Source organism: Triturus cristatus, chromosome 7 (assembly GCF_964204655.1).
Source record: "Triturus cristatus chromosome 7, aTriCri1.1, whole genome shotgun sequence".
Taxonomy (NCBI): Eukaryota; Metazoa; Chordata; class Amphibia; order Caudata; family Salamandridae; genus Triturus; species Triturus cristatus.
The window spans coordinates 1,782,934,879-1,782,949,340 of NC_140590.1; the positions used below are offsets into that span (position 1 = coordinate 1,782,934,879).

The following is a 14,462-nucleotide window of genomic DNA, read 5'->3' on the forward strand; positions in this document are numbered from 1 at the left end:
GGTAAGATGTTTCAAGAGGTATTTAGAGGTCACTGTCATGCGTAAACTACGACTTTGGCATAGTTCTACAAAGTTTGTCTTCCCACCCACGGGTATGTATTAATATAACAATTGTCCCAAGAGACTCATTCAAAAGTAGTTCCTTCTTATGTGTCTTAGAAGGAACCCAGACTTACTCAGACTTATTCATCAGACCAAAAGTAATTACAAAGAAGACAAAACACACGACTGATATAGGTTGCATCTTGTAATGTTTTGACTCCAATCAAGTGTCATTAACAACAAAATAAGTGATCATAGCGCAGATGATGCAGTACCCCAATGGTGATTATATCTGCACAAAGAACATAGATGATAGATAATGTACAATTCCCAATGGTTGTATGCATTAATTGATAACATTCATAGCAGGGCTTGCATATGTCAATGTGAAATACCTTGAAGTAAACTTACAAGTAAAAACCAAGAGCCACTATCTTCCTGCTGTCATTTTTTCATCTCTGTATCTCTTGTGCTGTCAATGACGTAGTCCTTGATCTGAGAGACCATCGTTGAACCCTGATTGTTTCATAGCAGACCCTTGAGGATTTTGGAATGATTTCTTTCTCTTTTGCTTTGGACTTTTCTTTATTCTTATTCATGGTCTCTGAATCTCTCTTGCAACAAGAAAAGAGGTGGAGCTAATTTATACTGGACCTTATTTGCCCTTAAGTTGTGGTGTCACTTCATGTATTCAAAAGCCTGCATCATGGGCATTGCAGTTCTTTCAGAGTTGTGAATAAACAGTAAGAAAAGAAACTGTATAAAATTCTCCTCCTGTCATTATTAAGCAGGAATTGTTAGGAGAATCTGCAATTGCACGTGAAGCACCGACACAGTCATTATTATCTCAAATTGAATCACAAATATTGAACTCTGAGCCCTGAAGAAGTCTCGACAGAGATGAAACGCGTTGGCTAAAAGAATCATTTGTATGATCTTTGGATTTTAAACATCTGAATATATTATATGAATAAAGAACAATTATTTCGACCACAAGCACATTTTGGACCTGCTTCTTCTACTATTTGTAATGGACATTTCATGTTTCAATGAATTTTAATGAGATCTTCTAAATGATGGGTGCTAATTACATTTGATGTTTTATCTCAAATGTTGTTTAGGGAGTAAAGCAAGGGCCACTATAACTTACCTCCCTGTAATAACCCAAAAAAGATTAATTATTCTGTTTCCATTTATACGTTTACTCTGCTTTGAACTTGCCTGTAAACACTCTAAATAATGTTATTGACACAACATAAAACAACTTCTCCAATTACATGTGATGCATTGATTGAGATTACGAACAAATTCTCCAATTGGTTAAAAAAAATTCTACAGAGCTTGTAACCCACACCATCACAGGATTATCTAGAACAGTGTTTCCGAAACTGTGGGTCATGAATCATTGGTGGGTCACATGCCAATTTTTGGTAGGTCGCTAACGTCCAAGCAATAAATAAAGATGCCTTTGAATTCTGCCTTTATCTTGTCACATTTGCTGTGTTTAAAAACGGAGGTCAAATGGCAGGCTATGTCTTATTCTGCTTATACATTTTAACACAGGGACTGGTGTTTACAATCTTCTCTCACTTTGCTGTCAGAGAAATGAAAGTAAAGTGAATTATGTGGCAGTCTTCCTGGGGTATGAAGTGTGAAAGAAAGGAAAGACTAAAGGATGCCATTTTTTCTTAACGTGCAACAAAATGTAAATACCTATAAATTAACTGTACACGTTCAGCATTTAGGAAAGTAATGTAATTCTGAAGTTTAATGTAAACAGAGATTTTAATAGGATCTGAACAAATCAAGACACATTAATTAGTGATGTGCAAATAATAAATATTCACTGAAACCCAATTTCCAGACATTATCATTGGTATGCAATACAGTGTTATCAGTAAAACGATATGTCTGTGCAAATTTTGTGGCAATTGCAGTGGAAAATGTGCTGTCTGTAAATGACAGTGTACTATCACTCAATGCTGTATTTACATTATAAAATCGCCTGCCTCATGTCCATTAAAGATAGGTGGTCACAAAAACTTGTCGTACTAAAATAGTTTGGGAAGCACTAATCTAGTAGGTACTTTGTCAGTGGTCCACGAATGGTACCAAAATGAATGGATTGTGCGTTCAATCCTATAAACATATAGGTTCCTTTTACTTAATGTAGGCAACACACAGCACCTACTTAAAGGTACAGCATACCATAAACAGCTGTTTGAGATATGTTTCTTCAAATAATTATACAGTCATCAACAATACAGTTATTCTGGTATCTTCTAAAGATTTCCCCACTATTCACACGCTTTGTTTGTTCTTTTTACATATTGACTCTATGGCATTTTAATCCTGCACGGACCGATAGCGTTCATTTGCAAAGCTGAGGGCTCTGAATCATTTTTTTTTTAAATGTTATGCATTGGACTTTACAAATAAAAGAGCAAATCAGGGTCATTTGGCACATTAAGGTGGAGTTATGGTAGAACTGCTGAAAGCCTGAAGCCCAAACTGTATTTCATTGTAAACATTTCAATATGTAACTCCAAGAGGAGACTCATTTCAAGTAGGTGTGTGCTCCTCCGTCAGGAAAATAAGACAAGTATTCTGCAAGTCTAAGTTATAATATCTAAACCCTCCCATCAGGCACCTTTCAGGGGCACCTATGGATGTAGAAGTGTTCAATGGTGGCATGTGTTAACAATGGAGCCTGTGGGGGCGGAACATTACTGAAAGGCAGAGTCACTGGGAGAAGCAGCCACTCCATCTTTCACACTGCAGGCGGACCGCTGCCTGCTTTAACAAGCATTGGCATAGCCAATAGGTCTCGCCTTTGGGACCTTATAAGTGTTTAGCTATGCAACAGTTGATGTTGCACCAGGGATATTGTGCTGCATAATTAAATACTTATAAGGTCCCAAAGGTGAGACCTATTGGCTATCGATGGCACTAATCTCCAGCTAAATTACACTCAGCTAAACTTAGTCCCGATTGTTTGTTGAGCTGTAGAACACCAGACTGTGACATAGTTCATATTCTGTGGGAATGACCCAATATTTGCACATTTTGGCTTCAGATTGAAGACTACTTAAAGCACATTCCTCTATTAACTTCTCTCTCACAAAGCATTTATCACTTTTACATGATACTTCTGAAAAAACGCATCTCTACATTCATGCCTTTAAATGGCTTTCCACTGCTCTGTTTAGCTGCAGTTAATATTTTACGTTATTGGAGAACCAATGTTAAACCAACTCTTCATGCCTGGCTTGCAGATATGTTTGGCGGGCTCACTTTGAGGAAATGATGTATAAACTGAACAACAATTTACATCAGTTTGATACTATATAGAGCCCTTTCTTAAGTATACAATGAGTTTGATTCTTAATTGTATTTCACTGTAATAAAACATTTAAATTTTGATGTTTCAACTTATCTTCTTTGTACGTTACTGCAATACTTGTGATCTGTTTACTTATGCTCTTTTTCTTTCCTTCTTTGTATTACTTCTGCTTGTGTTTCATATTGTACCTTTGACACTTTGTTTTTGTGCAGATATTTGTTTACCGATTGTGGTTTGATTGTTCCCAAAATTTAATAAAGAATTGAAATACAACAAAGACGTTAAATGTTGCAGTTAACAGCAAGATCGTCGGGCGCTGAAAGAGCATGGGGCTTGAAGAATAATGACCCCTCTGCCCGACCCTCCACGGGCTAATCACAATCCGTCTAAACTGCAGGCAGAATTCACACCTTGAACTCTACAGAATGTTGCGAAGCCCGTTGCACTGTAGGTTTTACAACTAAATGCAGGTAGGGAGCGTCAGACGGCCACAGAAGACGGTCACAAGACGCAAGGACTAGACGAGCAAAATAAGAAGACACCCCTCTGCGGACTCTCTCGCACTACCCCCACCTTACTGTGCATCTCCGGCAGAGGCTGCCGAATGCTGATGGGTGGGGCGGGGAGGAGCCAGGCAAGATATGAAACTCGTTTTAAGATCCGCCTTAATATGTAAAGGGGAAGTAGAGGAAGAGGTCGGTAGCTGCGCAGGTCAGGTGTCCGAATCCGTTTGGGCTTCAGCAATAGACACATTCATATGACATTTGTGCAGCTCCGCGCCCCCCAATTTAATGTACCTCGGGACTCACATAATAGAGCGGAATAAAAGAATTCCATTGGTCGTAAGTGCCGCCCAAGAAAACACTGCATGACATGGACCACGTGAACACCGTCAGCCTAATCACCTGCGCCATACAAATGACCTGAAATTTTTAAAAAACAGAAACAAGCAGAAACACAACACTGTGCGCCAACGAAAGGCATGTGGTGTTTCTCGTCACCGGAGCCAACAGCGGGTGGCGTCAACATACTGTATAGCTCTATGGATTTGTATATTCATGTCGTCGTCACCGGGGGTGTGGCCGCCACTGTACAACCACCGATCCTGTCCTGTCAGAAGCACGCCCTTCAACTTGGCCTGCCTTGCTCCCCGCCTCTGCCGTTCAGTGCACCGCTCTAGTGCAACTCCGGCACTGCACGTCTGCGCGGGTGCCAGCCAAGTAAACACACACGTATTGAGAATACGTATGAAGGGCGTGGGTGCAGCCCCTGTGCGCCCCGGGGGCCCTGCAGACTGCAGAGGCAGTGTCAGTGGCACTGCAGGGGCAGAGGGTGAAAGTAGGGGATAAAGGATGGATGAGAGAGACGAGAGCGGGAAAGACGAGAGGGCAGGGATGGGGAGCTTCCATGTATTTACTTTGGCAATACTTGTTGTGCCAATAAAGTAGATTGTATCATGTTGTGTATGTAGGCTAGGGCGGGTAGAGGAGAAAACAAGCGGCCTTCATCGTCTTCACCGTCTACTCATAGCAGTGACCACTAGATGGCAGTGAGTCAAAGGGAAATCCGCCACATAAAAAAACGAGAAGGGAGGGGGGAATGCCAGCAACAGAGGAGCCCGCGAAAGTGAAAGTGATCGGATTACGATCGCTACGGAGTTAAGACACATGGCGCTGCGCGCGTGCACGTTCACGTGCACTGTAGCTTTAGGCCACGGCAGCACTTTGAAAAAGCCCAGATATAAAATGTCTCTTCGAGCCTTTGGCTCGCGAGACCTAAAAATGGGGATAGCGATCCCTATGGAGGCGAGTGCAGGGAGTGACTGCATCTGCCTGCAGGAGGGTGCATGGGGTTCAATTAGAAACCTTGTTTACACATTTCAGAGTGCTCCTACTAACGGTCTCTATGCCTCTGCGCCCATGTCCATATGACAATGTGGTCAAAGAGGCATTGTGTTCCATCAATTGCATGGGGCCAGTCCCCCAGGCAAATGTTGGAAAGTCCCCTTTGCTTTGTGCTGGGGCTACATCTAGATCCGGCAATATCTGTGTTATGGAATGGGCCACACACGTGCCTATGACCTGTTCCATAATATTTAAGTTCCCAATGGAAACAATAAACACTGCACATGCCTGTTGCCCCAATGGGGCACTTTATGTAATATGGTTCTAAATGTTCATCCCAATCACTACAACAAGGACCTCTAGGATTCAGCCGACCACCTTTGGCATTTTGTATTATACAGGATTGACAAGAAAATGGCTAGCTCTCTGGCTTTCATAAACCAAGCCGCCCACCGTTGCATGCCATGTTTCAGAAATTTTGAGTTACTGTAATACATAGACACAAAAAATGTCAAATCATTCTACAGTAAAACAAAATCTCCATCCCTAAGTTCATGCAGTAAATGAGGAACCGACTATATCTGTTACTTGTCAAACGGGGCACCCATGAGCTAGCGCCTGCACGAGGGTCAATGCTTTAATGAATGGTGGTTCGCAGTCTACAGCACCTGTTCCACCTTTTGCCGTGCAGAGGGTGATTGGCCTGCATTTGAACGGTGGTCACAGATCACCTGCAGATAGTCAACCAGTCACTGCACCCACCTGCACTGGAATGCCGGGGGGCTCTCTGTGACTTCCTTCTCCCCTTCTGAGAGTCACCTTTCAGGGTGCACTCACTGTGCATCGCGTCAGTATTGCACATAGTCAGTACCCCCCCTGGCAACTTCCTCCCCCATGTGTATAAGAACGGACATGGACACAAGGTGTTTCAACTTTTGTATGGGGCGATGTCCCTGTACAAATAACAGAATGCCTTTTTGTGACTGTGTCATTGTGTAATGTACACCAGTACAGTCCATATTATAGGAGGGGCGGGGCAAGTGTGTGCAGACCCTTCTATAATACCAAAGACCATTTGGAGACCAAAATGTAGGCGTGAATGCGTGTTGCACCCTCAGGGCACTTACTGTAATACAGTCCATGATGTTATAGTGTTAACTACACCCTATTGAAAAAGCTTCAAACACACAGTGCCACAAAACCTCTTGTATGAGTATACAACGGAGGTTTCATCACACCCCTCCCAATGCTACTTCTCATGGGATGACTTCTGTTTCATTTGTAAAGAACCTTGTATTAATTGGAGCAAATATTTCCAATGATATACAATTATTACATACTTCCTGGAGTTTCTTACTCCTGGACAGGACTCCACACCTGCCTGCTTTAAAGGGTACAGTCTAGTGGCAACAAACTGGCATCAATCTACCCATGAGTACTGAGGATGATTTAAAGATCCTAGTAAACCACAACCAATAATGCCACAAGTACCAATAACTGATATAGTGACAATAGTAGTCCATTTCAGTGTTGCTAGGTGGTGGTTATGGTTGAAGGTAGCCCAGATGGATATTTATCTAATGGCCGTGTTTGCTAATTTTCATAAATGAATCTATACGTGGGCACATGAGCAACTCCTGTAATTAAACATTGTAATACGTTATTAGGATGACTTTGGTTTTACTCTGAAACCTTCCATGCTGAATTGCAAATTAATAATATATATATTTAATTGTAACACATTGCCTCTGTGACCAGATTTATTTTCTGAATGACATGGTGTCATATACAGTTGGATGCATGACCGGTAGAATTTAAAGTTGTGTGACTCAAGTGCAGCAAAGGCTTCAGTAATATTTACAGAGCCACGCAAGGCTTTGTAAAGAAATGTACACAAGCAGATGCTTGAGCTGAGTTACGTTATATTTCATCTTCGGAGATGTTTGATCGGTGGAAATGGACTTTTCCATGAATCCACCCATGGGTTTTGTTGCATTCCCAGATTTTCAAGGACTTGTAAACCTGTGAATGTGTCAAAATGCCACGCCTTCCCAAGTGAGGCATAACAAGGAGATTTGTGTAATTCTTCTCTTCAGTTCCTCTTACCACATGTGCTGCATTCAAGCACACTTAGAAAGAGGAAAATGCCTCTTAGGGTTGTTTTTTTGCAGGAAGGATCCCTTCCTGCTCAAAAGCAATCCTGCCTGTAATGCAGGCACCTTTGCACTACGGTGCAAGGGGGCCTGTATTGTCACTCGGCAGCACACAGTGCACCAGTGCACCAGCGCAAGGCGACATCATAAAGACTTTACATCTCTGTGAATATGGAACATTCCGCTCTCTCTTTCATGCATGGTACTGCAGCAACTTTGCTTGCTGCCCTGCATTGCATGACAGTTTAGCAAACGTGCCCTTGGGGTTGTGCGTGAGGACCTCAGTGGTGCTCACAACGTGTCACTGTGAACTTGTTGCTGCGCATAGCCATGCTTGTGTAGCAGAACATAGTAAGATTAATAGTGTTGAATTTAATTAATACATATACAAAATGAGTCCTGCTTTGAAAGACTGACTTATTCATATGTAACTTCATATGTCTTATACTGCTCTATGACTCAAAGCAGTGGATGAAACAGGGGGTTAGATGCAGCCCGGATTGCTCTCCTGAAGCTGACGTGGCCCGTGAGCCTCTTGGATTAGAAGGGTTTCATCGTTGGAATGTTTGCACCGAAAACAGAGCACCATCCATCTGAGACTTTGATTACTCAGGAATGTTACCTAGGAGTACTGACCTTCATCTGAGGTTCCATATGAGACTTGGATTACTCAGGAATGTTACCTAGGAGTACTGACCTTCATCTGAGGTTCCATATGAGACTTGGATTACTCAGGAATGTTACCTAGGAGTACCGACCTTCCTCTGAGGTTCCATATGAGTCTTGGATTACTCAGGAATGTTACCTAGGAGTACTGACCTTCATCTGAGGTTCCATATGAGACTTGGATTACTCAGGAATGTTACCTAGGAGTACTGACCTTCATCTGAGGTTCCATATGAGACTTGGATTACTCAGGAATGTTACCTAGGAGTACTGCCCTTCATCTGAGGTTCCATATGAGACTTGGATTACTCAGGAATGTTACCTAGGAGTACTGACCTTCATCTGAGGTTCCATATGAGACTTGGATTACTCAGGAATGTTACCCAGGAGTACTGACCTTCATCTGAGGTTCCATATGAGACTTGGATTACTCAGGAATGTTACCTAGGAGTACTGACCTTCATCTGAGGTTCCATATGAGACTTGGATTACTCAGGAATGTTACCCAGGAGTACTGACCTTCATCTGAGGTTCCATATGAGACTTGGATTACTCAGGAATGTTAACAAGGAGTACTGACCTTCATCTGAGGTTCCATATGAGACTTGGATTACTCAGGAATGTTACCTAGGAGTACTGCCCTTCATCTGAGGTTCCATATGAGACTTGGATTACTCAGGAATGTTACCCAGGAGTACTGACCTTCATCTGAGGTTCCATATGAGACTTGGATTACTCAGGAATGTTACCTAGGAGTACTGCCCTTCATCTGAGGTTCCATATGAGACTTGGATTACTCAGGAATGTTAACAAGGAGTACTGACCTTCATCTGAGGTTCCATATGAGACTTGGATTACTCAGGAATGTTACCCAGGAGTACTGACCTTCATCTGAGGTTCCATATGAGACTTGGATTACTCAGGAATGTTACCTAGGAGTACTGACCTTCATCTGAGGTTCCATATGAGACTTGGATTACTCAGGAATGTTACCCAGGAGTACTGACCTTCATCTGAGGTTCCATATGAGACTTGGATTACTCAGGAATGTTACCTAGGAGTACTGACCTTCATCTGAGGTTCCATATGAGACTTGGATTACTCAGGAATGTTACCCAGGAGTACCGACCTTCATCTGAGGTTCCTCCGAGGCTAATGAGTCTGAAGCTTTTGTTGCAGGGACATGAGGTGCACCCCACGATCACAGAATGCATTACAATGCATTTCTCTGTGGATAGAGAGGCTGCAAAGGGCCTTTAGGGTTACATGAGACTGAAATACTTAGAACTTGGTGTACACCCTTTTGGGAGTCTCAAACCCTGCAATTCACAAACACACAGTGTCTGCGATTACAATTTTAGCAAAGTTGTCCTTATTGTACGATAGCTTTTGTAACTCTTTTGGATTGAAATAGGAGGGGGCACTAATGGATGTCCCCTCATATTTACAATTTAGAAAATAATTTATCAATGGTTTGTAATTGCAGTTGGTCAGACAGCGACCCTAAGCTGGCATGTTACCTAGTCTGGAAAGTGGAAAGCCAACTCTGTGGGAAGCTTGTGAGTGATGTTGGGGTAACAGGCAGTTCTCCCAAGTCTTCCCAAACGCAAGGCATTTTTTTAAGCAGCCTGTGTCCCTGCAATGGGAAGGGGATGCTTTTAAAAAATACAGCGAGGTCTGCAATCCCTTGTAGTTTGACATCCCTGAATTTGCAGCCATTCGCAGCCATTCACAAATTGAAACCTGCCTAATCAATATTCATTAGGAAGGTCATTGTGCAACCACCAGTAAATTGATCGTTTTTATGTCTCCTATTAATATATCTCACATTGCAAATTGTATTCCATTCGCATTCAGATGGGAGTTCACACTGCACATCCCAGGGTTCTGAATTGGAATCGTCTTGTATAATGTCCCCCTTCAGGTGGAGCAATTTACCAACTTTCATGGGTTCCATAACAGATACAATTTGTACTCCATGAAAAAAGTGGAATTTGTAGCTTTTCTCGAGGACATTGTCTATGCAGAATGTCCATGTGTAGGATTGTTTGCATGTTTAAATAAAATGTAAAAGTGGTATTGGCCCATTGACATTTTATTATTCGCGAGGCCATTTTTTTCCAATGGAAACTCCCTTATGCCACAGGAGTGATCATTCCACATTCTTACCAAAGAAGCAAACTTATAAATGCTTTCTGGACCGTAGATAATTTGCATATGTTTTCAGGGTGGTCAATAAGCCTTGGCACACCTTTAGGTGACCACTCAAATTTAGAGGTGACCTTCAACTATTTTGAGGTCCATTTTGGCAAAATATTTCGAGCCTTGTCCAACCATATCATATGTTTTATGTTTTGGACTATCTATGCTGTGTAATGTTATGCCAACGTTCTGTGGCTGTGTTATTCCACCTCCCTTTGTTCCCCACTAACCCGCACTTTTAAGCAAGCCCCAACATTCCATGCATTCAAGAGAATCATGATTGGTGATTTCCTTGCACAAAGTGCAGTTTTTGTACTCTGGTCTCAACCGAGATGCCCAAAGTGCATGCAGATTGAGTCCTACAAAGTTTTCTTTGCTTTCCAGAGGGCATTTTTAAAGTCTTTATTTGTTATAGTATATATAAAAGGGTTACACAGTGGAGTAATCGCAGTGTATGACAATGATAATAACTTGTTTTCATTCATGGAAAAAGTTGACGTTGGTCGTATGTAGGCAGAACTCAGAGATCCGTAGAATAGAATAACCACAGTGAGGTGAGAGGTGCAGGTGGAGAAGACCTTTCGCCTCCCCTGTGCGGATTGGATTCTAAGGACGGCCATGATGATGTTGACATAAGATATCATCACTAAAGAAAAAGGCAACAGACCCATAACAGACCCAAGGATGTAGCTTGCTGTCTCTATTGTCTCAGTGCTGCTGCAAGAAAGTGTCATGAGGGCTGTCACATCACAGAAGAAGTGGTTGATGGTGTGAGATGAACAGAAGGAGAGGCCTGACAGAAGTATGATGTGTGGTATTGGGTCGACAAGGCCAACTAGCCAGGTTCCCACTGCCAGCCGAATGCACACAGCCTTGCTCATGATGGTCATATAACGTAAGGGATTGCAGATCGCCACATACCGGTCGTAAGCCATGATGGCAAGGAGAAGGACTTCTGTAGATAAAATAGCACAAAAAAAATACATCTGGAGCAGGCATTCTGTAAGGGAAATTAAGTTTTTTCCCTGAAAGAAATGTGCCAACATATTTGGTAAAATAATTGTCGTGCAATTGATGTCAAGGAAGGACAAATTTGTGAGGAAGAAATACATAGGCGTGTGCAAATGTCTATTTAAATAAACATTTGCCATAATAAGAAGATTTCCAAGTAAAGTTATAAGGTAAATTACCAGGAAAGTTACAAAAAGGATAGTTTGCAGCTGATGCACACCCTCAAAACCCACAATGACAAACGTGTTTGCTTCAGTTTGATTTTCTCCTTCCATTTGGTGATGGAGGCACTCATGCAAGGATGTTAGGAGCAGCTGTGATAAAAAATACAAAATACATTATCCAACACAAACTGACATAGGTGTTCTAGAAATGCGGATAGTTGTCAGGCACAATGTATCCATGTTCAATAAGAGACGCAATATTAAATTATGAACACACGATCACACTCTCAAGACACCTGCTGATAATAATGAATAATTCACTTATTTATAATTCAAATTCGAGTATGTTTTTAATTTTCAGTCTCTTTGATCCATTGTCCATTCCTGATTAGACTGATTATTTAAATTCCTGGAACAGATTTGTATCATTAATGGTCAATATCTACCAACTCGTGTCCCTGGAAAAGTTGAGTAATTTCATTTTCTTTAGGTCTGGCCTAGCGATACCTTTAGCTGTTTCGCCAGTCTTAGGTTCAGATTTAAAATACATACATACATGAATGCATAGAGCAGGGGTCTCCAACGTTTTATGTAATAAGAGCTTCCTACGTTCAATGAAAATCCACCTGACCCACTAATAGTATCAGAGATGTAGTAGTAACCACATCAGACAAAATCATATTAGTGGCCATCATATACTAAATTATCAGCAGCATCCTCTAGTTGAGGACAACAGCAAACAACACAAATCTAGGAGTAGAACCCGAGTTTTTTTAGTTTGAAAGATTTCAGTGAAAATAGTGCCAAAAGGCATAAAGCACTTACTGTGATTCTCTGGTAGTGCCAGTCCAGGACAAAGTCTCAAGTTCAGGCCAACAGCGGCAGAGCACGGGTTGGCTACATGTACTCAAACAGGCCCACTGAACAAAGTACCATAAATCTTGGTTTGTGGAACATTGCTTGGATCCACATCAAAGACGCGTTGTGCAGCAGAAGCGATGCATCAGTATGAGCTGTGGTGAGGATGCAGCTTTGTAGAGGGTCATGCCGATGATAGGTTGCAATTTCAAGTCCTGGGCCGTGGATGTGTTTTACAGTCAGGGCGATGCCTCTGTTCCGGGAAGCTGTGAGGGTGTGGGATGTGGAGACGGTCGTTGAAGCTGACTTTGATGATAGATGCAAGCGCCTGCACTCAGAATGCACCATGCAGTGGTGGTCTGATGCTACGATGGGTTGCCATGTGGGTCTTTGCGATGGTTCCTTGGAACTTAGCTGCAGTGAATTGTTGGGTCTGCTCGAGATTGCACTGCGCAGCAGAGGAGATGCGCTGGTACCACAGGATCCACAGAGGGTCACAGAGCTCCTTAGGCCTACTCCCAAGTGTCCAGGACTGGGGTGACACCACTTGGCAGGGTAGACTCAAAGATGCAGGCACAGGTGCAAGTATGTTGGAAGCCTGCTGTGCCCCTGAGGATTCACATCAGGAGGCTAGCCACTAGCCTTTGGAATCACTCTGTGGTCCTGGGTTCAAGAGATGCCGGTCCAGTCCTTCTCACCCAGGCAAGAGGACAGCAGTCCAGCAGGCAGTAATCCAGGAGGGCAACATTCATGCAGAGAAGCACTTCTTTAGCAGCACAGCATTCCTTTTCCCCGCAGAGAATCCATAGGTCCAGTGGTGTACTGAAGAGGTGGTGTCTGAGGTCCAGTATCTATATCCAGATGTGCCTATGAAGTGGGAGAGAAGCTTCTGGAGGTTTCCTTTTAAAGTCCCCAGGCATTCTGCCTGCCCTGTCCTGGCTCCAGACTACTACAGTGGATATGCAGCCCTTTGTGTGGAGGCAGGACAGAGCCTATTCAAATGTAAGTAGGGCTAATAAACAGAGCCCAACTGTCAGTTACACCCAGGCATGTGACCAGAGACATACTAAAGGCAGTAAATGGCTAAGGCAAAAAAAGGCAACTTTCTAAAAGTGGCATTTTCAAAATTGCAATTTAAAATCCAACTTTACCATAAATTGGATTATTTCATTATAATTCCATACACCACACATGAACTGATTACCTGTTCCCTTTTGGAAATTACAACTTATTAAATGTAATACAGTAACTCCAATATTATTCTATGGGAGAGGTAGGCCTTGCAGTAGATTTAAAATGAATGTAAGATTTTTTCACTACCAGTACATGCCCACCTTTTTAAGTACACTGTAACCTGCCCTCTGGCCTGCCAAGGGCCTAGGCTAGGGGTGAACTATATGTATTAAAAAGGAAGATTGCGGCTTGGCAAACGTTTTTTTTTGCCAGGTTGAAATGGCAGTATAAAACTGCACACACGGACTGCAGTGGCAGCACTGAACCATGTTTTAAAGGGCTACTTAAGTGGGTGACACAATCAGTGCTGCAGGACCACTAGTAGCAATTAATTTACTCGTCCTGGGCACATGTAGTGTCACATTACTCAGTACTTACAAGTACATTAAATATGCCAAACGGGGATAAGGCAATGTTACCGTGAATTAAAAAGGGAGCAGATGTACTTTAGCACTGGTTAGGGGTAGTAAAGCGCCCGGGCCAGCAGAAATAAGATAAGCAAAAGCAAAATGTTTGGGGGAAGTCCACCCTTAAGCTGACTAAGTCTAACACAACCATTAAACACTGAGCATCACCATTTGAATTCCGAAAATACACACTTTTTCATTTCAAAACACAGTTTAAAATGTTGATATTCATATAATATTTCAACTAAGCAAAAGCTCATATTTTAGTTCACTGGGCTGCAAACTTACAGGTCACTGGAGGGTTTACAGTAGCTCAAGTGTCACTCACTAGGAGGTGCTTTCGGGCCGTGCTCTGGTTTGACAGGTTTATTCATTTACTATTCACATTTTATTGCTTGTATTCACACCATAGGAAGGAACTCAGATTGGACCTCCTCTCAATATCAGTTGTCAGTTTATCCAATAAGCGAATTAGATTGTTCCTCCTAATGTGTTTTCCAAATCTATGTTAACTAGGACCCCCAGGTATTTCAGATTGA

The 14,462-nt window shown here is 42.3% G+C and overlaps 1 protein-coding gene across 1 annotated transcript; it reads right to left on the reverse strand.

The window, feature by feature from the left end:
• Nucleotides 1-10,609: 10,609 nt before the first annotated feature.
• Nucleotides 10,610-11,536, reverse strand: LOC146813103 (olfactory receptor 5V1-like). The gene has a single exon (XM_085615261.1). It carries the CDS (start codon nt 11,534-11,536, stop codon nt 10,610-10,612), a length of 927 nt encoding a protein of 308 aa, XP_085471387.1.
• Between the last annotated feature and the right edge of the window lie 2,926 nt (nt 11,537-14,462).